This window comes from Eumetopias jubatus, unplaced genomic scaffold, assembly GCF_037043125.1.
Source record: "Eumetopias jubatus isolate StellerSeaLion01/CBP00866 unplaced genomic scaffold, mEumJub1_p1.0 scaffold_2, whole genome shotgun sequence".
Lineage (NCBI taxonomy): Eukaryota > Metazoa > Chordata > Mammalia > Carnivora > Otariidae > Eumetopias > Eumetopias jubatus.
The window spans coordinates 120,942,675-120,966,236 of record NW_028274808.1 but is presented as its reverse complement, the minus strand read 5'-3'; the positions used below and the strand labels follow the sequence as shown (position 1 = coordinate 120,966,236).

The window sequence follows — 23,562 nt, the reverse complement described above, 5'->3', positions numbered from 1 at the left end:
TAAGACTTTGCCAAAGTAAAGGCTCCTTGACGTTGAATTCAGGACAATGAAATTTCCTGTAAATACGTTCAGTTTCCCTGTAAATACATTAATCTAACTAAAGAAGATTTACCATTAATCCATTAGGGATTGTAAAAAAAAAAAAAAAGTATAATCTTGACTCCTATGGTAGTTTTATCCAAAGCTAAACTTTGCTGTATCATTAACATTAACCATAACTATTTTATGTATTGCACTAAAACTCAGGAAACTAAGATTTTTATCCTCTCTGCTGCATCTTCTCTGTTCCATCATTATCCAACAGGGAATTTGCCATTATTTGAACCCCTGCCACAGGTTCCTGATGCTTATGGGTATGTACTTGGCTTACTAACTTCCAGCCCTTGAGTTAGATTCCACTGCCTCTGAAATAGTCCTTTTTTTAAACACCAAGACAGTTATCTGTCCCAGCCAGATGAAGGCAAAGCCACTGAGGCTGGGGACAAGGGGAAAAACCCATGACAAGTGAGTGTTCTAGTTTTGCCCCTCTGGGAGTAATAGGCCTTAGGAAACAAGATAAGGTGCTGAAGTCATGATGACTCTTAAGCCCAGCAGATTTTCAGAAGCCACAGTCAGCACTGTGACCTGTGAATAACAGTGAATGGAAACCAGGATGCCACCTTCTAAAAATAGGTCTCTTCTTACTCATGTAAGTATTGGCTCCTGGTGTTGACCCCCCAGTGATCAGGAAACCTCCAGGCTGATGATTTCTTGTTCACCATCAGATGAAGTGCAAATTCCTAAAGTTTTCATTCGATTAAAGATTACCATGGGAAGTATTTGCCTGCATGATGGATGAGGCCTGCCAGGGTTCTCATCTCCAGATCCTAGGAATGGAAAGGACTCGAACTGGGTATGTCAGCCCACTCCTTTTCGCCCAGACCCCCATCAGGCCAGCATCCCCCTGAAGTGCCTGGGGAGTGAGTTTTTTTTAAGAGAGATTTCCCCACACTTACCCACTGGCCGGGACGGCCTTACCTTCTAGGGCAACGAGGTAGGGGGGGTGAGGGGGACGGGAACCTCCAAATAACCAATAGCCTTTCACTTCTCCTTACAGTTATACATAATATAGAGGGAAACCCAAGTTTCCCTTAGGCTCTAGGTCCTAAGAAAATCTTTGTATTCAGGAGACGTAAAAGTGTTAACCTCAAGGGAAGAATACTATTTTAAGATATCTTTTTTCCTATTCTATTCCTATTCTCTACTCTTTAAACTCTCAGGATTTCTGTTTCCTAATCAGGAGAGTGAAGATTTCCTAAGCAAGATCTAAGCCTCCTGACAGCCTCAATATTCTATTATTATAATTTCCCTTGCTATAATCTGCATTTAACCTTTCCAATCTCCATGAAAGTTTTTGTTCCCTCTAATTTCTCTCTATTGACACCCATAAACACTCTTAAGATATTTCTGACTGTCAAATTCCAATCATTCCCCAAGTATATCATAGAAACTTCTAACATGTTCTCTTCCTTTACTTTCCTCAGTGGCTTTTATCTTCTAACATATTGCATAATTCACTTTTTAAAAAAATCTTTGCAAAAAATAAATAAATAAAAAAATCTTTGCTCTAGTATGTAAATCCTATGAAAAGAGGGATTTTTGTCAGTTTCATACCCTGATCCTACATCCCAGTTCGTAAAAGAATAAATGCTACTAATTATCCACAACATGTCATCACGTCATGTTGGTTTCCCATTCATCCTATTGCCCAAGGCTGCATTGCAATGCACATAGCGACACTGCAACCAATGAACTTCTGGCAATTAATTTTTGCCTCCAAAGTTTATACAGAGCATTGTTTGAAATGATGCTAGGTGTTGTATGTATGTTCAGTAATGATTAAGTTCAGAATTTGACTTTCACTTGTAATCATAGGCTGCTATGTAAAACTTCCTTCATATGGGTACAGGCTTCTAAATTCAACTCAAATAGACTTGGAAATTTGAGACTTTTTTATTAGCATGGATATGTTTGGTTTTACTGAACATTTTTACTGAATCCTCTTGTAATTAGCTAAGTTTCATATATATAATCTTGAAAATTTAGACAGCATTTATTTTAATTTAATTTAATTTTATTTATTTGAGAGAGAGAGCACGCACGCACAAAGGAGCAGGGGAGGGAGGGGGGGAAAGGGAGAGGGAGAAACAGACTCCTCGCTGAGTGTGGAGTGCACAGCCCGATGTGGGACTCTATCCCAGAACCCTGAGGTTCTGAGCCCAAGTCAGACACTTAATGGCCTGAGCCACCCAGGCGGCCCTAGACAGCATTTATCTTTATCCTTAAATGTCCAAATATTATTAGAACAAAACTTACCTTTCCTATTACCTTTTGTTTCTATTAGAATACTTCTATATATGTAACAGTTATATACAATGTGTTATAGGAATTACTGCGCTGTGACTTTAATCACCTACCCAGCATGAAAACGAACCATACAAGTCGAGTGCTATCTTTGTGCTTACTCTTTATAATAATTGGTTCTCAGTTTTGAAGATCCTATCTGGTTCTCTCTTAAATGTCAAATTTCCACTTCTCTTTTTGTCTTGATGTGGGAATTCCCAACCTCTTGATAACTGCTATAGTTATTATTATTTTATTTTGTAACACCAGCCTTTTTACCCAGGTGGCATTTAAGAATAATTAAGTTGAAATTAATTATAGTTTGAGACTTGTGTGACATTTCTGAAAATAATTGATGACAACTCAGAATTCTGCCAAACCACAACCAAGAATCACTTCTTTAGTTTATGTTTGCCAAAAAAGGAAATTTTCTTGCTCTGTAGTGAGGCGTGATCGAAAAGGAAAAAGCAGACAGGGAAGGGAAGCGACATCCGTGGAGTGCTCACTGCGTTCTTAGCGTTCTATCAGATGTTTTCACATATATCAAATTCTTGAATCTTCTGAACCACCCGCCATCATGTGAAAGTGGTCCCATTTTCAGAGGAGGCAATCAGAACTTAGACATTCTGAGTTATTTGGCCAAGGAGGCCCAGCTGGCAAGCATCAGAGCTGCCAGTGGGATCCAGGCCAACCTTGCTCTGAAGCGTAGGGGCTTTCCATTCACCCTACGTCTCCTGGTCTACCCGTGACACGGCAGCACGTGGTCGCCGCGGCACAGTGTGACCTCGAGTGGGTTTGGATGGGAAGATCCCGGCCACTGTGACCTAGGAGAATGTTCGTAGGACATGGTGGGGCTCTCCCCCAGGCTCTTCTTTAAGGTCTGTAACGATATTTTTGGTATGTGATGTAAAGCTGTCGTCCCAAAGAATGTGAATCAGTTTGAGCGTCTGTCTTTGTATTTACTGCTGTTCTTATTTTATTTACATGAATGGCCTTTTGAGAAATTACAGTGGAGGAAATCTTAGAAAAAGGTCAACTAGAAAACATACGTAGGCCCATCTTATTTATGTCCCTCCAGAAAGGATACAAAACAGCCTCTGTAAATACAGTCAGGTAAAATAAAATGTAAAGTTTGAATGGGAAGGTGGAAGAAAGGGAAACTGAGGAAACAAAGATACAGTGACCCCAGGAGGAAAGTACTTCAAATGGATAGTATACTTTTACAGGAAACAGGCCACACCTCTGGTTACTAAGCGTCCTGGTATTTCTTGCTCCTGCCTTGGGCCTGGGTGTTCATCTAGATTTATAGGCTATTAGAATGGGAAGGGAGCCCACAGACCATCTCATTTTTCCTCTACAAATGAAGAAACTGAGGCCTGGTGAGAAATGTTGAGGTGAAAACTCACATCTCCATTCCTCAAGCTGCCTCCTAAAGAACCCATTTCTTTGAATTTTGATTCCTATATATGCTCTCTTGCCCACAACGGAGTATATTTCACAGGCCATAGAGAGTTTCCATGGTGTGGCCACTGTGGCTGAGAATAATATGGTATAATGAGTAAACACACAAACTCCCTGTTCAACACCAGTGTCGGCCACTCCCCAGCTGGATGTCCTTGGGCAAATTATGTAACCTCTCTGAGACTCAGTTTCATCATCTTATAAAGTAGAGCTGATGATCTAATAGTTCATGTCTTAATAGGTCATGACTTGCTGGTGAAGATTGAATGAGATTAGGTATGTAAGACTATAAAAATAATTTTTAGCATGGCATAAATAATTATTATTATTGTCTTTTAATGAAGCATTTTTTATGGTAATTCACTCCATCATATTATATGCAAGAGCTGTACCTTCTTTGATAGATCATGAAGAGTTAGTGAGAGACAACTGAATGTGTGTTTATCAAATGTTTATGTCATCTCCAAATTTTAAGCCAGTTCCACAGTGGATTCAGATGAAAGGTCAGATCAAATGACCACTCCAAAAAGAGTGACCTGACTTGACTTGGGTATTTTAACAGAATCTTCTGACCTGGGTGACTGACCTGCTTCTCATTCCTCTGTGTTGCTCTCCCTGGGAGACTGGAAATGGAAACTTAAAAGCCCCTGTATATGTAAATGAATATCGTTTCACCAGCACCATTTTTTGATGGGTTCAAGTTCCTTTGTGGAGCAGGTTGCAAAGAAGAAAGGAGAAAGATCTTGAATATTCCTGTCATTCCCTCTAGAAAGCCACTTCCCACTGGCAGGAGGTGACCAAGGAAACTGCCATGGACATGCCAATTGCCAAGCTTGTTTTCTGAACCCGAGGGCAATAACAAAACATGGGTGGATGTGGTCTTATTTTAATTTAATTCAACAAATATGTATTGAGTGCCAACTATGAGCTGCACACTATTAGTACTGACAATAGAGTGATGAATCAGTTATCATCCTCACCCTCAAACACCTTACCATCTGACTGAGAAACCTGATGGGTAAGCAGGTGCTTTAGTGCATAAAAGTTTCCCTTTTAAGAGCTACGTGTGCTCTTGAATTACTCCCTATTGCAGATATCACCCCAGTGCCTGAGGTTTGAGGCTGTTCTTACTGTGTTGCTGAGATCCTGCAGGGATACAAGCCAGGGAGTGCTTCCATGCAATGTCACAATGTCGCATACAGAGTGGGTGTCCTGTAAGTTAACAGTGCAGCCAAAGCAAACTGAAAAGCCTGCCTTGGTCCTGCTCTGATCACCTCAAAAAGGTACCTCCATGGAGCGCTTCTGAAACCAGGTTTCATGTCAAAGGCAGGAAACAACAATCTCCTTCATGTAGCTCAGAAACTGAAGTGAAACTTGCAGCCAGGTTTCCTCTCTCCTCCCTCTACCAGCCCCTGCCTCCTGTGACTTTGTATCTGAAGTTTCCCACCAAATCCTAGAGTTAATCTGGCCTGAGTATCACTCACCCCGAGTTCCTCCCGGACAGAGCCAAGGCCCTACCTTGGACCTTAGGTGGAAATATGAGTCTGTGGTGGCTACATTTTCTAAGTTTCTTCTGATTGCAAATGACAGAAACTAACCTTGGCTAGTTGAATTTAAAAAACCAAACACAAAAAAACAGGAGGAGAGTAGTACAGGGAGAGAAGTGGAATTTTTTTTTTTTTTTTTTTGGTAAGGATATTAGTATTCTGTCCCAGAAAATAAAAGCAGAATGAACACCAAGAGACAATAAAGAATCAGCCTCATGATCATGGCAACTTTGAAGTTTTCAGCGAACTGAAAAGCTTGGTCCTGCTCTGATCACCTCAAAAATGTACCTCCACAGAGAGTTTCTGAGATGACGTTTTATGTCAAAGGCAGGAAAAAACAGTCTCCTTCATGTAGCTCAGAAACTGAAGTTAGTGGGTCTTCTCTCCAGAGAAGTAACTAAGTAGATCCCCGGAGAAGTGAGTCCCGTGAGTGCACCCGGGTGAGGTGTTTGTGGGGGACACCCAGGGTCTGTGGGGATCTACCCCGGTGTACAAGGATGGGGCAGTCTCTATAGAAGGGGAAATCATTGTAAGCCCAGCAGACATGCCAAGAAGTGCATGTATCGTTTTCTTGTGCAAAACCGTCAGGTAAGAAGACCGGTCTTTAGGAGGCGGGACTATCGGTGGAAGCTATCATTTTATAAGTAGACTGCCATTTTCTTGGTTCCACCATTCAGTCTAGCCTCATTCATGGTCTTACTAGTTAAAATCGATCGATACTCTGTTCTGCTTTCCTGTTGACTCATTATCATTTCCCTCAGTTTAGCTTTTTGTTGGTTAAACTTTAGAAGAGGTTTTCGAAATAGAATATGGTTCCTCCCAGTGGAGATTCGGACAGCTGTACTTGACGTTGTGGTCCTGTGCTTGTCCCAGGGCAGGGTGATTGTGGCCCTGGGAGGCTGCCTCCTCCCAAGCTCTTCTCTGACCTAACCCTGAATTACGGTGGCATTCATTTATCCACTCACTGATCAAGTTATGTCAGCATCTCTGTTGGGAGGTGAGGATAGAAAGATAAACTTGGCACCATACCTGCTCTGAAGGGACTCTCAGGGGTGGGAAATGCACCTGTTGAAAAGGCAATGGCTTTATAATACCAAGCAGGTCTAGCACTGTGGCTCAGGTAGCACCCCTGCCCAGAGATCCTTATACTGAACACAACTGGCCCCCAAGGCTATGCTTATCTCCCAGGCACTGATATGGGGTAGTCAAGAAAATGCCTCCCCCCTCAAAAAGATGCCCATCTCTCTCCCTGCACCTGTGAATATGTATGTTACATGGCAAGAGGGAATTCAGTTTGTAGATGGAATTAAGACTACTAGACAGCTGACTTTGGATGGGGAGGTGAGCCTGGGTTTTCCAGGTGGGCCCACTGTAATCATGAGGGTCCTTATAAGTGAAAGACGGGGGTAGTAGGGGGAGACCCAGAGACATGGCAGTGTGGCAGGCCTCACACGCACTATTGCTGGCTTTGAAGTTGAAGAAATGGGGCCACCAGGGAAGGAATGGTGGCAGCCTCTAGAAGCTAGAAAAGACAGGGAGTGGATTCTCCCCTAGAGCCTTTCCAGAAGGAAAGCAGCACTGCCAATACCTTGATTTTAGGTTAGCGAGACCCATTTCAGACTTCTGACTTCCAGAAGTGTGAGGTAATAAATTTGAGTTGTTTTTTTAAGTCCCTACAGTGGTGATGATTTGTTACAGAAGCAGTGGGAAGCCACTACAGGTAGTTTGCTCTGTTACGTGCAAAACCAGGATCGACTAGGTACATCTTTCCAAAGCATCATTTAAAAAATTATTTTCAGGGCGCCTGGGTGGCTCAGTTGGTTAAGCGACTGCCTTCGGCTCAGGTCATGATCCTGGAGTCCCGGGATCGAGTCCCGAATCGGGCTCCCTGCTCAGCGGGGAGTCTGCTTCTCCCTCCGACCCTCCCCCCTCTCATGTGCTCTCTCTCTCTCATTTTCTCTCAAATAAATACATAAAATCTTTAAAAAAAATTATTTTCATGTTAAACATATGGAAAAGGATGAAAATTTTTGCATCATCTTTGAAGAGAAAGCATGAGAGTTCACATTTTTTCTAACTTGGAAACTGCTTTGAGCCCTGGGCTCCAGGCCCCTCTCCTCCACTGTCAGTTGGAAGTGTTTAGGAGGCGCCCATGTGTCCTTAAGAGCTGCCGTCCGTGGCTACGAGACTCTGCCATTTTCATTCTTGGCAGAATGTCACACACAGGTCTTTTTTAACTCGACATTTAAAAATGCATGTTCCAGAGATGCAATCATTGGGTTTTTATTTAAGAATTTAAAAATATTCTATATCAACGCATAATAACATCTCACATTTTCATAATCCTTTCACAAACACTTTTTATCCGGTGCTTCGAACAGCCTTGTGAAGAAAGGGTAATTATTCTCAGGTGTCCGAGGAGGAAACAGAAGCTAGAATGACTGTCCAGGGTCAACAGGTACTGAGTGGCAGTGGTGGCTCTTTCTGTGAGGCCATGGTGACCGCCGGGCACATCATGGCGGGGGCGGGGAGATCTCTGGGGCGGGGGCACCATGGAGCCAGACCCACGTGCACGAGCATCTGGCACGTTGTGATGGTGTCCCACAGCCCCTGAACCCGTACAACGGCTGCTCTTGATTTAGGCGTCTCTGCTTTCATTATGACTCTAACACTGTAAACCTGTCGCTGGCCCCTTGTCCTGATATGACTGGAACTGTTCTCATGAAAGCATCACATTGACAAGAGAGCGCTGACAATGGCAAGTGCGGGACCTAGGCTTCAGATACCTGTGAAAGCCATTTTTTCATTGCGATCCCAATGCTACGGGTGTGAACTGGATGCAGAAGAAGGAGGCCGGAGTCTCCAAGATCAGAGACCCTCTCCTGGCTTTTCTCAGTGCTCCTTTTCAAGTGACAGTGGGGCGTCCCGTGGGCCTGCTATCAGGGGCCACTGTTTGGTTTTCGCAGTCAGTACTTCGTGCATACTTGAGCACCGAGCACCGTAGAATCGTTTGGCTTTGTTTGTAGGTGTATTATTATTATCATGTGCTTTTTAACTACAGAGGTCATCGCTCTCTGTCCTCACTGTCCCTCTTACTCCACTTCAAGGTCTATACTTTTTTTTTTAGTTTTTTTATTTATTTGAGAGAGAGAGAGACAGAGCATGAGCAGGGGGGGAGAGGCAGAGGGAGAAGCAGACTCCCCGCTGAGCAGGGAGCCCCATGTGGGACTCTGTCCCAGGATACTGAGATCATGACCTGTACTGAAGGCAGACACTTAACTGACTGAGCCACCCAGGCGCCCAGGGTCCACACTTTCTATAATCTTTTGAAGTATCCTTTCAAAGAAACCTTCCTGACCACCCCTATGAAATATCACCCTCTCCCCAACGTCACCCTCATCACCTGCTATGCCTTTATCTTGCTCTGTTAAGGTTTCCATAACACTGCTCTCACCTGACATATTATATTTCTTTTCATTTTTTTTTTCCTGGCTCCCCTCCCAGAGGAGTAGGTGCTATACCTTCTTTGTTTGCTGTTGTCTTCCCACTGCCTGGACAGGTGTCTGGCACATAGTAGAGCCCCATAAGTATTTGTTGAATGTACTACTAAATTCTTTACATCTCCCCGAATGTCTGGTACAATATCGGGCCTGCTTTTACAAGACCCCAGTGAAATAAAAAGCAAAAGACCATAGCAAGGGGGAAGAAACACTTAACTTACTCTTTTTGTAAAGTATCTAGTCCTGAGCAGCTGGGCAACTGGGGGAAAGGAAGGGTGTAGAGGGGGGAAGGTCAGAAGTGTTGAGTGAGAAGTGCCCTCAGCCTTGGAGGGACGTGCCCAAGCCCCCAAAGACTGGCCCCTTTTGGAACCCTTTTTCTGCCTGATCTTCTACTCCAGATGGAAGTGAAAGCAATCACTCATAAGCCAGTTCAGGTCACATTCACTTGAGCAAAGCAAATTTTCATGTAGCTTATTTTGTTAATTAGGTGGTAGGAGACAGTAGGGATAATGCAACGAGTCGGCTGTTTCTGAGACCCACTGATTTGTTACAAGTTTGTTCTGAAACCAGTGAGAAGTAAGGACTATGGACTAAATCCTCTCATACCTCAGTGCATTTGTTGGGTTTTACTTTCATGGCTTTTATAAAGCCTACCTGGAAAACTTCCAGTTACAGCTTAAGGTCTGGATCCATGTGGCCTCCTCCTTGAAAGCTTTTCCGAAGTATTCCATAGAGGGGTCTCCGGGTGGCCCCGGGTACCCCCAGCATGCGTCGCCCGTATCTCTGACCCTGGTCTCCTCACCCTGTTCATTTAAATGGCGACCCATTAAGTGATATCCATTGCTAGTTCTGTCTGAGCCCTAGGAGGACAGAAATCAGCTCACCATGCTTTATATCTCCAGCGTCCATCTTAAGTGCCTGGCACATAGCTGGAACTCGAGAAACGTCGAGAAAATGAACAAGTGAAAAGATGGGAACATAAGAGGCTAAAATCTAGCCACAGTTCTCTGGTCGTCAGCACGTGGGCCTTCTTTCAGGGGCTGTTCTCTGATGATGTTCTTTTGTCTTCACTCAGGCACTCTGATTGTCCTGAAACATCCCTACCCAAGAAAAGTGGAAGAACCTTCCATTTACGAGTCTGTCCGGGTTCACACAGCAATGCAGACGGGCAGAACGGAAAGTGACCTCGTGCCCACCGCACCTTCTGTAAGTGGCTGACCCGTAGGTCATTGCCTACCATGCAAGGAAGAGTTAGATACTTTTACAAGTACTTCTGTTCATGCGAAAATTCTACCTTGGGATATAAAACCTGTAAAGGAACATCCAGTGTGAAGCCCATGACTCAGTTCCTCTGATCCAGGGTAAATCATCAAAAACTAGGGCGCCGTAGAAATAGGATTCTAAATACTTCGAAAATGGCGCTTACATTCCTGTCCTTCCTTAGGATGGGCGAGAGTGTTGATGTTCACATAGTTGGCTACACTGTTATTCTTCCACGAGTTTCTTGTATTAAGAAAAAAAAATTTTTTTAACATTTCAATTGTCTGTGGAGGAAAAATATTCCCCACTTTGACTGTAAAACCTCAGGATGTTATTTTTTCCTATTCTTTCTCTCCTTCACTGAAGGAAGGGAACAGACAGAAAACATTTGCACTGCTTTGCAGCGCGGACCATTGTTCAGTTTCAGTGCAGCCCCAGTACTCATTGCTCCTCAAGAGCCCATTTCTGTTTGTTCTGTGAGCTGTGACCTGCAAACATTCCTCCCGACACCGCTTCCCCCACCCCTGCACTGTGCTCACGGCTCTCCTGTTCTTTCTCTCTTCCTTGTTTGCCAAATACTCCTGGTGCAAGACACCAGGACTCGTGCGCATAATAAAGACAACACACAAACGCAGTACAAAGAACTAATTCTAGACAGCAGCTATTACACTAGGAAAAAAATCATCCCTTGAAGATATTCAGCTACAAGTGACGTTTATAAATGTGTGGCCTTCCTGTCTCTGCAGGACAGTTTCTACCCTGCCACCACAGAGACCTTTCTTAAAAAGATGGGTCACATGACCTCCCTGCTTAACCTTCGGCGGTGCCCGCTGTCCCCCTGGCCCATCTGGCCTGCTTGTCCCTTGGCCTCACCTGTGCTACTCCCACGCTCACCCCAACGTGCATTCTCCTGACCGTGCTCCTTCTCCCCTCCCCGCCTCTGACATGCTGCCAACGCTGCTGCGGTCCCCTCATCATCCTTCAAGACGGGCATCAGAGACCAGTGTCTCTCGGGAAGCCTTCCTGGGCCCCTCCTAACTTTCTTTAAAATGGCCCTCTTGGGGCACCTGGGTGGCTCGGTCATTAAGCATCTGCCTTCAGCTCAGGTCATGATCCCAGGGTCCTGGGATCGAGCCCCGCATCGGGCTCCCTGCTCGGCGGGAAGCCTGCTTCTCCCTCTCCCACTCCCCCTGCTTGTGTTCCCTCTCTTGCTCTCTCTCTCTCTCTCTCTGTCGAATAAATAAATAAAATCTTTAAATAAAATAAAATAAAATGGCCCTCTTTTGTGCTCCATGCACTTTCTGCTTGCCTTTATCCTGCAATCATGGGGCGGGGAGGGGGCGCGGGGGGGTTGCTAACTACCTGTACAGGTGTCTGCCCAACACCCCCCCTGGGGGGGGGCTGACACTTCTGGGGACACGAATCATAACTTGTCTTTGTGGCTTTGGAGTGTCGCCTGGTTCACGGCGCACGTTACATTTTTGTTTCTGTGCTCCATCGACTCAAAAATAAAAATCCTGGAAATGGTTGAAAGAGGTATTTTAGCTTTGTTAGAGCTAGGGGAGGAAGCATCAAACCCCAGAACTAGCAAAATTGTGGAAAGCAAGACCAGAAATAGTCCCGAGTCAAAACAGACCAAAGAACAAATCAAGACATACCTCCTAATCAATCTTTGATTTCCAGCCAACCCACCCCTCCCCGACTTTCCTCTTTACCCATGCTCACGCCACCAGTCACCCCAGCGTCTTCCTTCCTTTCTTTCTTTTTCTTCCTTCCTTTCTTTCTTTTTCTTTCTTTCTTTCTTCTTTCTTTCTTTCTTTCTTTCTTTCTTTCTTTCTTTCTTTCTTTCTTTCTTTCTTTCTTTCTTTCTTTCTTTCTTTCTTTCTTTCTTTCTCTTTCTTTCTTTCTTTCTTTCTTTCTTTCTTTCTTTCTTTCTTTCTTCTTTCTTTTTTTTTAAAGATTTTATTTATTTGACAGAGAGATAGCGAGAGAGGGAACAGAAGCAGGGGCTGTGGGAGAGGGAGAAGCAGGCCCCCTGCTGAGCAGGGAGCCCGATGCGGGGCTCGATCCCAGGACCCTGCGATCACGACCTGAGCCGAAGGCAGTCGCCTTAACCGACTGAGCCACCCAGGCGCCCCTCAACGTCTCTTTCATCTGTCCTTTCCATGTAACTTCACACTCTCCTCGGCTACACTCCCCCTAAAGATCCCCACCAGGGACAGTTGTACCATATACCTACTACGTGTGCTCTTTATCCACGGTAAAATGTAGGACCTGATCTGTAGAGCTGGTGTGAGCAGGAAGCTAGCATCCTTGGGTGGAAATAGGCCTCTTTAAGCCAAATTCTGCAAGCCTTACTGCCTGCCTTCTTTGTTCACTCCAAGGACAGGACGGATTCTCCTGCCCAAGTATCTCAATATGCCTGTACACAGAAGGTTCTGTATAATGGAGTTTTTAAAACAGTGGTGAGGGATTGGTGGGGCCTGGCTGCACCCACACTGTATTATGACAAATCCACGGAGTTTATTGTGCATTAATACAGACAGAAAACTATCAGCGTTTTCTAGTGTTGCAGGCAGAGAACAGTACAAGTGCCCTGAGGTGGGAACTAAACTGAGATGTTTTGAAGACTAGCAAGAAGATCATAATGATTGGGCATGAAGTGAGCGAGAGGCAGTGTGGTAGGAGATGAGATTCCTGAGGGAAGGAGGGGTCGATCATGGAAGGCGGTGGAGTTCTTAAAGTGCCTGCTGCCCAGCTGAGTGCTGGGAAATTTGCAGTGCTTTGGGGGTGCTCCTGGTGGCATTAGTGGGCGTCAGGAACTGTGAATAGCCTGACACTTTACCCTGCTTGTAGACTAACAAAGCTGCACGGCTTCATGGAACACTGCTGGTCGGCTGCCTTTTCCTCTGGAGGGAGACACGATCTCCATCTTCTAAGATTGTTTGCTCTACGAACATGCTTTAAAAATGGGTCTGAGAGGCGCCTGTGTGGCTCAGTCGGTTAAACGTCTGCCTTCAGCTCAGGTCATGATCTCAAGGTGCTGGGAGTTGGGCTCCCTGCTCAGCGGGGAGTCTGCTTCTCTCTTTCCCTCTGCCTCTGCCGCCCCACTTAACCCCCCCACCCCCGCTCATGCACACTCTCCCTCTCTTTCTCTCTCAAATAAATAAACAATCTTAAAAAATATATATATACGGGTCTGGAACAAAGGGCTGTTGGTGCCTTGCTCCTAAGATATACAGAAACATGAGAACCCCTGGAGAATTATTTCCCAGCAATGGGCAGGGGCCATGGAGGCTAAATATGCTGCCACACATGGGGAAGAATTCTCCTGTCCAAAATGTCAGCTGTGTCTCCTTTAAACAACATGAAAGGCCTTGTAGGACAAGGTAAAGGACTGATTTTTGTTCTAAGTGTCCAGGAGAAATTATGAAGAGTTTTGAGCAACATAATTTAAGTCTTAAAATTTTTTTTAAAGATTTTGTTTATTTGAGAGATAGAATGAGATAGAGAGAGCACATGAGAGGGGGGAGGGTCAGAGGGAGAAGCAGGCTCCCTGCCGAGCAGGGAGCCCGATGTGGGACTCGATCCCGGGACTCCAGGATCATGACCTGAGCCGAAGGCAGTCGCCCGACCGACTGAGCCACCCAGGCGCCCAAGTCTTAAAATTTTTAAAAAGCCCATTATCCCCACTAAGTGGAAAACGGAATGTGGCCAAAGTTGGAGCAAGGAGCCCGGTGAGGGGGCTGTTGCAGCGGTCCAGTGAGAGATGGTGGTAGTTGAAACTGGGGAGTGGGGATCAGAACTGGTGAACTTCAGGGTGTGTTGTGCGGTAGAAGAGATGAGACTTACAACAGATTGCATGTGGGACGTGTAAGAGAGTCACACAGTGGTCCTCCTGACGTTTACCAAGATGGCCAAGGTGGCAGGAGGGGTGGGTTTGGGGGATGGGAATGAGCAGTTCTGTTCTGGACCTGGGAAACGTGAAATACCAATTTGTTGTGTTGGTGGAGATTCAGTGAGATAATCTATTTCACAAGCCTGAGGTAGAATAGGTCCCAATCTAAAATGTCAGTTTCCTTAGCTTCCCTGTTGTGAGATTTCTGTTCCCTTTGCTTCTGCAACATTTTTCTTTGTTCTGTTATCTTACCAATGTAACATCGTTCTAGAACGAAATGTCCTACAAGGAGTTGTTTCCTTTTTTTTAAGATTTTATTTGTTTGACAGACAGAGATAGCGAAAGACGAAACACAAGCAGGGGGAGTAGGAGAGGGAGAAGCAGGCTTCCCGCTGAGCAGGGAGCCCGATGTGGGCTGATCCCAGGACCCTGGGATCACGACCTGAGCCGAAGGCAGACACTTAACAACTGAGCCACCCAGGTGCCCCAGAATTCAGTTTCTTTGGGAATGTATGAGGTTCTAAATTTCTTCATCTTAGGGTTCTTGTTTTATGCATTATTTCTATTTGCCCAGTTCCCCACCATTCCTTACATTTTATAGGCACTAGCTACGTGTGTGATGTTGTTACCCTTGAACTAATGCTATGTGAGTTAAGAAATGACTCATTGTCACTTCAAATCCCTTTTAGATAAATCAAGTGTAAATAAATCTACGTTCCTGAAAGTCTTTTCCACAGAACAGAGGTCGCAAGAGATGGTCTCTGAAAAAGGGAGCAGGGTGGGGGGGAACCTGGAAAAAGGGAGCAGGGTGGGGGGGAACCTGGAATGGGGGAGGATCACGTGATAAAATAAATATTGGAAATGCTATTTCTCATGTTCCTTCTTAAAATTCACAAGGCATACTGGCATAATACATTCTCTGGGAAGTAAAGAAATCCCTCTACTTCATCCAGTGTTTCCCAAATGTATTGACCCAACGTCAATGTGTGTGTGTGTATGCGTGTGCTGTGCACGCACACATGTGCACATATTTGTACGTAATACCCCTGCAACGGTTTCATCAGCTGGGTTTCACACAACACACGCTGCCCAACACTGACTTTTACAAGTGATGGGATGTGGCTTATTGCTTGCAAATTGCTAACTCAGGTTAGAAGAGAGTCTTTCAGTTGTTGCCTCTTGCTACAGAATTCCCCCCAACGACCCAGTCTGAAAGCAGTCTCCCACAACGTAGGAAGGATTTTCAAGTGCCTAGGTGAAGAATGTAAGGCGATTATTTAAAGATCAAAGGCAAATCAGTGTTTCATTTTAAAATAGGACAGAAATAGAAAGACAAAAATCGTGTTGCGATAGTTCTGGGCTTCACTTGGTGCTTTTCTTTTTCAGCTGGGCACCAAAGAAGGTTACCTCACCAAACAGGGGGGCCTGGTCAAGGTAAGAAAGCATGTTTCTGCTAGCCCCGGCCACAGAGACATCTCATGTAGACTCAATTCTTGCTTTGACATTTTTTAAAAGCATTATTTGCCTACTCATTTTGACCCACTATAATATCTTTCTGTTTCAAGAGTTGATCTTTACGACTAATATTAGTCAAAATTCTGGAAAATCTCTTGACTTTTCTTTGGCAAAGTCAAATGTGTGTGAGAGTAGCCTCCCGTTAAGACCTCCCAAAACATACAGTCCTTTTAATGGAACAAGCTGGATGAAAAGTAGCAAGTTAACTCTAGAATATTTCTTTTCTTTTTTTTTAAACAAAGAAGAAGTCAAAATTGCATAAAATGTTTACTAAAAGGAGGCCAAAACATCACTGGCATTAATGTAACTTATCAAGTCCCAAAGAAAACACAATTTAAAACTTTACTAGTCTGGGGTATCCGACTGTCCCTCCATGGACGTAATTGTACTTTTCAAGTTATGCTGCTTCATTTTAATATTCAAGAAGGCCTTCATGGAATGTGTCCACTCCTCCCTATTTTAAGAGTCAGGGGTCTTAACCTGTCTCATGGGTACCGGCCCACTTGAATTCAACCTAAATATTTGGTTATTTTGTGTCCCTACTAGACAGGATGCTCCCTAAGGATAAGAAGTATTTATACTCATAGCATATTTATTTTCGAGTTCTCTGTTACTTCTTTTAACTGGGCACATTGCTGCCCAAGATAAGAGGGGGGTTCTGTTAGTACGTAAGAGGGAGAAGGTGGGCAACAGTGCCCGCCACCAATACCATGGCATTCTTAGGCAAGTCTTAGAAAATCCTGTGGTTTGAGGTTCCTAAACTTCAATTTGCGTATTTGTGAAATGAGAATATTTGGCATTGTGTAAACATTGGCTATCATACCCATAAACCTCAAGGATGGTACCTAGCCCATAGTAGGTGCTCACAAAATGGTATCTATTCTTATTAGAGAGTTAATAAGACAGACACCTAGTGGTTTGTTATAAATCAACTTGGATATTTATGATAGACTATTTACTCTTATTTGTTTAAACATGTCAATATCTCTGCCTTCATTATGAACTTCATGCATGGAATCATTTTAGTTTTTGTAGATATTTTGAAGCTTTTCTTCAGCAATGACTTACCGCAACAATATTTTATTGTACCTAATCTTTTAGATAGTTTTCAAATGAAAGGAAATTGTCCAGTTCAAACATTACCTTCCTCGATCCAAAACCTACACGTTTTAATTATTTTTTTTCTCAGACCTGGAAAACAAGATGGTTCACGTTGCACAGGAATGAACTGAAATACTTCAAAGACCAGATGGTAAGAAACATGATAATACATTTTCCCTTTAAACATCAGCTCTAACTGAACATAATAAAAGATCAGCTCTCTAGATGGAAGGAACATCTGCCTTTGAAATCTCTGAAATTTTCCTTATGAGCACCTGAAACACCAATAAATGATTGGAAATGTGAATTCTTGATTCCTGAAAGGGGCAGAGTTTTTTTTCTTTTTAAGTAAGCTTTACACCCAACATGGGGCTCAAACTCATGACCCCAACATCAAGAGCTGCATGATCTGCCTACTGAGCCAGCCAGGAGCCTTGAGCAGAGTGTTTTTGCAAGGATGAGATGTGTGTCCCAGAAACTGGCTAAACTAGCTCCCCAGGGCACATCATCTCCTTGTTTAGGGCAATGGGATTGTTCTCTCGTCATGATGTATGAGCTCTCTCTGCAGCAGTTTCTCCCTTTATTAAAAATATGTCCATGGGAAGCCTGGGTGGCTCAGTCAGTTAACTGTCTGTCTTCAGCTCAGGTCATGATCCCAGGGTCCTGGGATCGAGCCCCACATCAGGCTCCCTGCTCGGCGGGAAGCCTGCTTCTCCCTCTCCCACTCCCCCTGCTTGTGTTCTCTCTCTCACTGTCTCTCTCTCTCTCTGTCAAATAAATAAATAAAATCTTTTAAAAAAATTTTTTAAAAATATGTCCATTTGTGGGGTGCCTGGGTGGCTCAGTCAGTTAAGCATCCCACTGTTGATCTCAGCTCAGGTCTTGATCTCAGGGTTGTGAGTTCAAGCCCCGCATTGGGCTCCACGCTGGGGATGGAGCCTACTTAAAAAAATAAATAAATAAAAATAAAAAAAATAAAACAAACAAAAAACCGTGTCCATTTCCCGTGCCCATTTCATTAAGCCAATTTGAAATTATTTTATTTCTTCTCACTTTCCCTATACCAAATTTCCGAGAAAGTCGAAGTTTAAAAACACGAAAGAAAAATTGACTCCTTTCCATGTTTAAAATACCTCTACTAAATTTAAATTGATTAAGACAATCTTCCTAACATCCAGTCTCATGAATAGCCAATCCCCAAACCGGGGGTTATGACTTCCCTGAGTAAGCTTCTCTATGATCAGTACCTTTAGTGAAAGTAAAATTGACAGGTGCATGCAGTGGAAGATTTTTAGGAGACTAAGTGATTAACAAATTTGTGCGTTTTTTTGTGATGACATAGGTTGCCTTTTTTTTTTTTTTAAAGTCACCAGAACCAATTCGGATCCTAGATTTGACAGAATGTTCGGCTGTGCAATTTGATTATTCACAGGAAAGAGTAAATTGTTTTTGGTAAGTTGTTTTGTAAAGAAAATGATTTTAAAAGTCTTCTTGCCAATTATTTTAGCTGGGGAATTAAGAAAAAAAAACAAAAACAAAAAAGACCTGTATGTCTTAATGTGTACGAGTGTCTTGATCTGAGGGGCATGGATTTAACTAACACACAGGGCACGTAGTCAGCAGTGCTTCCAGCTGAGTGTGACGTAATACCTCATTTAAAGTGACTTCAGCTGGGGGGCGCCTGGGGTGCTCAGTTGGTAAGCGTCTGCCTTCGGCTCAGGTCATGATCCTGGGGTCCTGGGATCGAGTCCCGCATCGGACTCCCTGCTCAGCGGGGAGTCTGCTTCTCCCTCTCCCACTCCCCCTGCCCCCCTGCTCATGCTCTCTCTCAAATAAATAATAAAATCCTTAAAAATAAATAAAGTGACTTAAACAAATAGGCAGGTCCAGTGGCTACAATTGTTTATGTTGTACACTGCGTAAGTATATACATAATAGGATTCCATTCATGTCTTATTCCTTTGAAGTTTTTTACTCAATTTTAATTTTGACTCCAACAATGGGTGATTTGTATTATTATGACAGTTTCTGGCAGATGGCACAAAAAAGTGTTTTTGTTCTAACCTCATGAGTATATCATGGCAATTTTCTAACTAGGAGAAGTAGTGTCTTGAAAAAGGAGTGTCTTATTTCCCACAAAGTTTTATTTTAATGTTTTTCAAACATAACAAATGTTGAAAGACTTAAATACCCGTATACCTTTCAGCTATATGCATCATTAATATTTGCCATATCTGCTTTATCTCTATTCACTTTTCTCCTGAACCCATTGAAAGTAAGTTGGAGATATTGCGGCACTTTACCCCTATATACCTGAGTACGCACTTCCTAAGAATAAAAATGTCACCATTACATCGCCCCCAAAGTTAACATTAATTAACATTAACAGCAACCAATAATGGAAATCTTTTTAAAATTCACTTAAATGTACCATACGAGCCAGCAGGGGGAGGTTATTTCCTATGTAACAAAATATCAAGAGGCAGGTAGCTAGCTTGGCAAGACCAGCACTGGCATCTCTACAATCCTCTTGGCCTTTAGCAGTTCACTTGCTACTTTAGTGTCCAAGAGCTACTCCAGCGTTAGGCCTCCGATTTTCATGTCAGTCATAAAGAAGGTTGTAGGGGTGGTATCAGCCATGTCTGTCCCTTTTTATCAGGAAGGCAGACATCTTCTCAGAAATCTTCTATCAGATTTCCCCTCCTATTTCATTGGCCAAGGCTGGGTTCCATGGCCATCGCTAGCAGCAGGGGAAGCTAGAAAACTAGTTAAGATCATGATTGGCTCCGACTAATTATCATTTATTGCCTGGGGTTCTGTTAGCAAGGAGAAAGGAAACATTATCTGCATTAATAGGCAATTAACAATGTCTCTCACAGGGAGTACCAAACAATGACAATTCCAGAAAGCAGTTTTGTACAGTGTGAGCACGGTAACACCACCCCCGCCCCACTGTCCCCTCACTGCCCAATAGGACCTCACATCAAGGTTTACCTTCTATACACAGGGACTTACGTCTTGTCTATTCAACAGTCATTACTGATATGAACATGATATGCTGCTTTGGCTCTAGGGATATAGAAACCCTTCTGAATTTCAGGTCAAGGCTTTTTTTTTTTTTTTCTTCATGAGAGGGGGGGAGAAAGGATTTATAGTGTTTTGCATGTCAACTGTAAGGACAGGAAGTATGGGCACGATGTGCTGACCTCATTAGTCAAAAGATTTGACTATATAGCCAGAGATACAGTCCATGAAGAGTTGTTCATGCCAGTAGGAAAGTTTGTCTTCTTCCAGCAGAGAGTAATTCATGACAGAGCAGGCAAAATGAATAGTTGAGGAGATTTATCTTATTTTTCCTGTCCCAAATAGTTAAAACTGCCTACATCCACAGAGGGTAACTTGTTTCTCATCGAATCAAGCCGACACAAATGAGTTTCTTCAGCAAATTCTTATCTGTCTTGCTTATTCTTTGACTCATGGCACAGGTTCTGAGTCATTTAACACATCAGCTGAATAAACACCCAAGTGTTGTATTCAGTCTAAGACAGAAGCGATAAAGGGATCTGGGGGGTGTCCTGGACATGGGTTTTTTTCTTTTTTGAATTCTCATTAGAAAATACAAATCTGGCTGGTGATAATATGAATCTCCAGCTTCCTCAACATTTCTGCTGTTTGCTGGCAGGAATCGCTCTGTATCTGACAAGTCTTCAAGTTGCTCTTCGTTGAGTCTTTTTTTCCTGTTGAATATTCTAATTACTGTTCAACTAATATATTCAACCAACCACCTGGACTATCTTAAGTTTTTCTTTTGTCTTCTCAGCTTAGTGTTTCCATTCAGGACGTTTTATCTCTGTGCAAAGACAGGAGTAGAAGCTGATGAGTGGATCAAGATATTACGCTGGAAACTGGTGAGTTGTACCAAGTCCTCTGGATGCCCAGTACTCAAAAATAACATGTTGACAAATTCAAACATATTTCTGTTGAAAGTGTCGGACTATTCCCAAGAGTCAATGGGATGTCCACTGACAGGCTTATGGAATAGTCTGCTCATTCTTGTGAGACACAGAAGGCACGCAGACGGGGGTAAAAGAGAAAGGACAGAGCTACACTGGGATCTCAGCGCCAGAACCTTAGCCTCGGGCCCTCAAGTACATTAGTCTTCGTTGAGTGTGCAGCCTGGTCCGTCCAGTCTTGCCTGGAGGAGGACGCGTGGGATCAGAAGTTCAGACAGAGGAAAGTTAACATATTTCTATAGTAGAAAATCCTTTTAAATAGAGGAGGAAGCTTGCCAGAGGAACTTAACTTAGCTTGTAGTGTGTTACTTTGTGAAGATCAAGGACAAAATGTAGTTTATTTGATCTGCTTCCTATATACCTCCTGGGGGTGGAGGGGGGAGAGAAGTGCTTATAAAAATTTACCAGTCTCATACATTTTTTTTGTGTATGTGTTTGCAACTTAGTGAGTTGTTAATCAAGAACTTGTCCTTAAAGCCTTCTAAAATTTTCCATAAATACCATCTTGAAACCCTTGATGTTTTTGAACGTAAACAATTTTTCCTAATTTGTTTTTATGTAATTAGCTGATATGTAGAAACTTGTTGAGTATTCTTTTTCCAGATGCTGGGGCTTTTGCTTTTCGTTATCTTTTCAGTTTGAAAAGACCACTCATTCTGAGATAGCCCCAATGTATTTGATATTCAGTGGGGAAATACTTTGCCACGTGAAACATTTGCTCAGATATGAGTCAACTTTTTATTCTTCGTATTTTGTAATTATGCAAGTAACACATCATTATTAGAGGAAAAGTTAAGGCAAAACTATATCAAATTCACACACTTGCAGACTTCTCCCTGTGCAAATAAATATTCAAAAACAAAAAATTTATCACTCTTTAGTGTTCTTTACCTGTGCACTCCACTGACGATGTATCATAAACATTTTTCCCTATCAATAAATTTAGATTCCCAATTTGCACGTTTTAGCAACGACTTCACAGTATTTATCCTGAGAAAAATACAGAAAACCATACTGAAAATTGTCACATGTTGATTAATTCATAGTTGCACGGTGTCCTCAGTAACAGCAGGTCTTATTTAATATCTGTTAAGTTCATTATCTTAAAATTGCTCAATAATCAATAGGCATGTGCGTTTGCTTTATTACAGTCTCAAATAAGAAAGCAGCTTGATCAAAGGGAAGGCACAATCCGGTCTCGGTCATTCATCTTTAAGTAGACCTTTCCTGACCCAGCACGCCCTGACCCAGGAGCAGGGTGGCATGGTCTCTGACGCTGTGACCCAGAGGAAAGCTAAGGATTTTTCTTTCAAAACAAATCAAAAGCAGATGTGGATTTGGACCTTTCAGAACCCACCACATTTGCAGTCTCACAGGTCACTGCCTGCCTTTCAAGATATTGTCGTCTCCTGGAGAAGACCAAAGCGTCACCGATCTGATGGAAACCAATGAGACCACCAGCCCAGGCATGCTCACTCTTAGAGCGCGCCAGAGAAGATCGAGGGTTTTTGTTTTCCCTCACTGTGGTCCCCAAGCTGGTTGACATTACCTGCCTGGAGTCCCATTCTGCATCCTGGTCAGCCCATCTGATAATCGGGGTCTTGCTGTCCACTGGGAAGGGGACAGCTGCGTCCTCTGACTGCTTCTACAGAAAGCGTATGGAAATTGCAAACACCAAAGACTGGGGGTGGGGGTGCATTGTTTTTGCTTTTTTTTTTTTTCTTTATACAGAAAACAAAACAATTTCCAAAACTAAAATGGGAAATGTTCACGGTTACCTATTTTCTCTTCGTTAAAGGCTCAGAAATGTAGTGGATCCTGCCTTCCCTTCTAATAATAAGCCTGTGAGAACTAAATGTCCTGTAGGACATGTAGGATGATAAAGATAAAGGAAGGTAAAACCTAAAAAACATCTCTTAATCATTTTGGGGGGAAAGGTTTTAAAGAGTAAAAAAACATAAAGTGAGAAAAGGGAATAAAATAGTAGATAACTTGGAGTTTAATAATAATAATTGGGATGTTATTATTATCACTATAACAATAATAGAGCACTTGGAAGCACCAAGTTGTCTGCATCCAACATTTCTGCACACGGAGAGACTTTTCAAGCAGAGAAGAATGTGCTATGCCAATCTCGCCCCCAGGGTGAGCTGCCCCTGTTGGCCCAGGGGAAGTAAGATTCCCCTTGCGCTGTGATCGCTGAGCACCCTGAGCCCTTCTTCAGGAGCAACTTCTGTTGCCGGTTGAAGGAGCAACACTAAATCCACGTGAAATATATGATGATGTGTTACACCGCATCTTCAAGCTAGAATAAGGGGGTTGAAATCGGGAAACAAGATGCTGGCATCCAGAGCTCATAGATTCTAACCCCTTCCTTGCCTTATCTTTATGAATATTGCTTTTTTAGGTAGACGTTTGAAGGGAGATAAAAGTGGAGACCCCAAAATAAAAAAAGAGTATGGTGCAAAGCTCTGATATAACACTGCTTTTGCAGTCCAAGAGCATACCTTGATAAATAAGTTTCTTCTGTTATTTAAACATCCAGGACTCATTAGTTATATTACATTTTTGTGTATTTCAACAAGGTTTTTAATGTATTTTGTTATGTGTGTATCATGAGATAAACCAAACGTCAAGTTAAAATGTATTCTGTCAGGTTCACCAAGTAAGGAGTTGAAAATGAATCCTCACTGAGATGTGCAGTTTAGGTTTTGTTTTCTTAGAACCAAGAGTTTTTCTTTGTGTAGGTAATACCATTCTTACCTTTTGTAAAATATGTCATGTTTATTTATATTCTTTGGTTAAGTTTATTAAAAAGAGCATTTTGCTGTGCCTGTAATATTTTGCTATTAAAATATATTTTTAATATCTGTAATTTAAAAAGA

The 23,562-nt window shown here is 42.9% G+C and overlaps 1 protein-coding gene across 2 annotated transcripts in view; it reads left to right on the top strand.

Annotated features, from left to right (window-relative positions):
- Positions 1-23,516, top strand: part of DAPP1 (dual adaptor of phosphotyrosine and 3-phosphoinositides 1) — a 50,991-nt gene extending 27,475 nt beyond the window's left edge. For both annotated transcript variants that reach the window (XM_088021097.1, XM_028093908.2), the window contains exons 4-9: positions 9,966-10,096; positions 15,435-15,482; positions 16,753-16,815; positions 18,031-18,116; positions 20,485-20,572; positions 21,829-23,516. In XM_088021097.1, the coding sequence (XP_087877223.1) occupies positions 9,966-10,096; positions 15,435-15,482; positions 16,753-16,815; positions 18,031-18,116; positions 20,485-20,572; positions 21,829-21,897 (485 nt within the window). In that variant the 3' untranslated portion in view covers positions 21,898-23,516. The remainder of the gene's footprint in view (positions 1-9,965; positions 10,097-15,434; positions 15,483-16,752; positions 16,816-18,030; positions 18,117-20,484; positions 20,573-21,828) is intronic.
- The last annotated feature ends 46 nt before the right edge of the window (positions 23,517-23,562 follow it).